The following is a 1,343-nucleotide window of genomic DNA, read 5'->3' on the forward strand; positions in this document are numbered from 1 at the left end:
TGCTACAAATATACCCCAGCGACTTAAGACTGCTTTTGTGCTCCAGGGTCACATATAACAAAATAAAAGTTTGGATTATCATATGGACTATAATTTTATTTTATTATTCGGAGTTATGAAGATATAACCATTTATCCAAGTGTTGTTAAAAATGTAACAATAAAACAAATTATTTGTTGTAACAAATTTGAATAAATTATATTTTATAACAAATTATATTTGTTATAAAAATATAAAAAATTATATTATATAAAAATACAACAAAAATATAAATATAAAAATATAACAAGTACATGTTTTATTATATATAACATTGTATTTTGTAACAGATTACAATAAATTATATTTTGTAACAAATTATATTTGTTGTAAAAGTATAACATATCATTTATTTTTTTTGTATAAAGGTGCGTTTGACATTTTCACACCAATTAATCCACATTTCCCCCAAAATATTTCGAGAAGTATTTTAGTCACAATTAATGCAACTATCCTGGTAAACCCAAAGGGTTTGCATACTTTTTCCTTGCAGCTGTAATGAATCTCTCTCTGATAATGGTCTGATATGCGTATTTGGTTATATGTCAATGTCTGCAGGCCGTCTCTAAAGCGGCGAGGTTGCTGCTGAATCCTGATGCCCCGTCCATCCCGTCTCTTGGACAGGCGTTCGGATATGAAGAGGATGCTCAAGGTGTCCTGCACCGGCACAAACCCCCCACCAGAGACCAGACCCTCGGCCCGGCCTTCTACAGTCCCGTACCGGTCAGAAAGATTACGAGCAGTGTGTGTAAATGGATGTGCACTCAGTGAAAAAGATACACGTCTAATGGAGTGCTTTGAGTGTGTGTGTGTGAGGTCAGATGTGTCCATTAACAGAAGAGCGTCTTTATCCAAGTGTTGTTAAAAATGTAACAATAAAACAAATTATTTGTTGTAACAAATTTGAATAAATTATATTTTATAACAAATTATATTTGTTATAAAAATATAAAAAATTATATTATATAAAAATACAACAAAAATATAAATATAAAAATATAACAAGTACATGTTTTATTATATATAACATTGTATTTTGTAACAGATTACAATAAATTATATTTTGTAACAAATTATATTTGTTGTAAAAGTATAACAAATTATATTTTGCATAAACCCTGTAATAAATAAATAATAGATAATAAACCGTTTTGTAAGATCATTGCATTTTTTGCATTTTGCGTATGATAGCAAGTGTTGTTAAAAAACAATAACAAATTATATTTTGTAACAAATGATAAATTATTTTTTCTAACAAATTATATTTGTTATAAAAATATAACAAATTACTATATATAACAAAA

General features: G+C 27.6%; 1 protein-coding gene across 1 annotated transcript in view; it reads left to right on the forward strand.

The window, feature by feature from the left end:
- The window catches only part of LOC107704818 (sperm-tail PG-rich repeat-containing protein 2-like), a 15,427-nt gene that overhangs the window by 1,564 nt on the left and 12,520 nt on the right, over positions 1-1,343 (forward strand). The window contains exon 4 of the mRNA XM_016507848.1: positions 598-762. Coding sequence (XP_016363334.1) covers positions 598-762 — 165 coding nt within the window. The remainder of the gene's footprint in view (positions 1-597; positions 763-1,343) is intronic.

The sequence above is a fragment of the Sinocyclocheilus anshuiensis genome, unplaced genomic scaffold, assembly GCF_001515605.1.
Source record: "Sinocyclocheilus anshuiensis isolate Anshui unplaced genomic scaffold, SAMN03320099.WGS_v1.1 scaffold117, whole genome shotgun sequence".
Lineage (NCBI taxonomy): Eukaryota > Metazoa > Chordata > Actinopteri > Cypriniformes > Cyprinidae > Sinocyclocheilus > Sinocyclocheilus anshuiensis.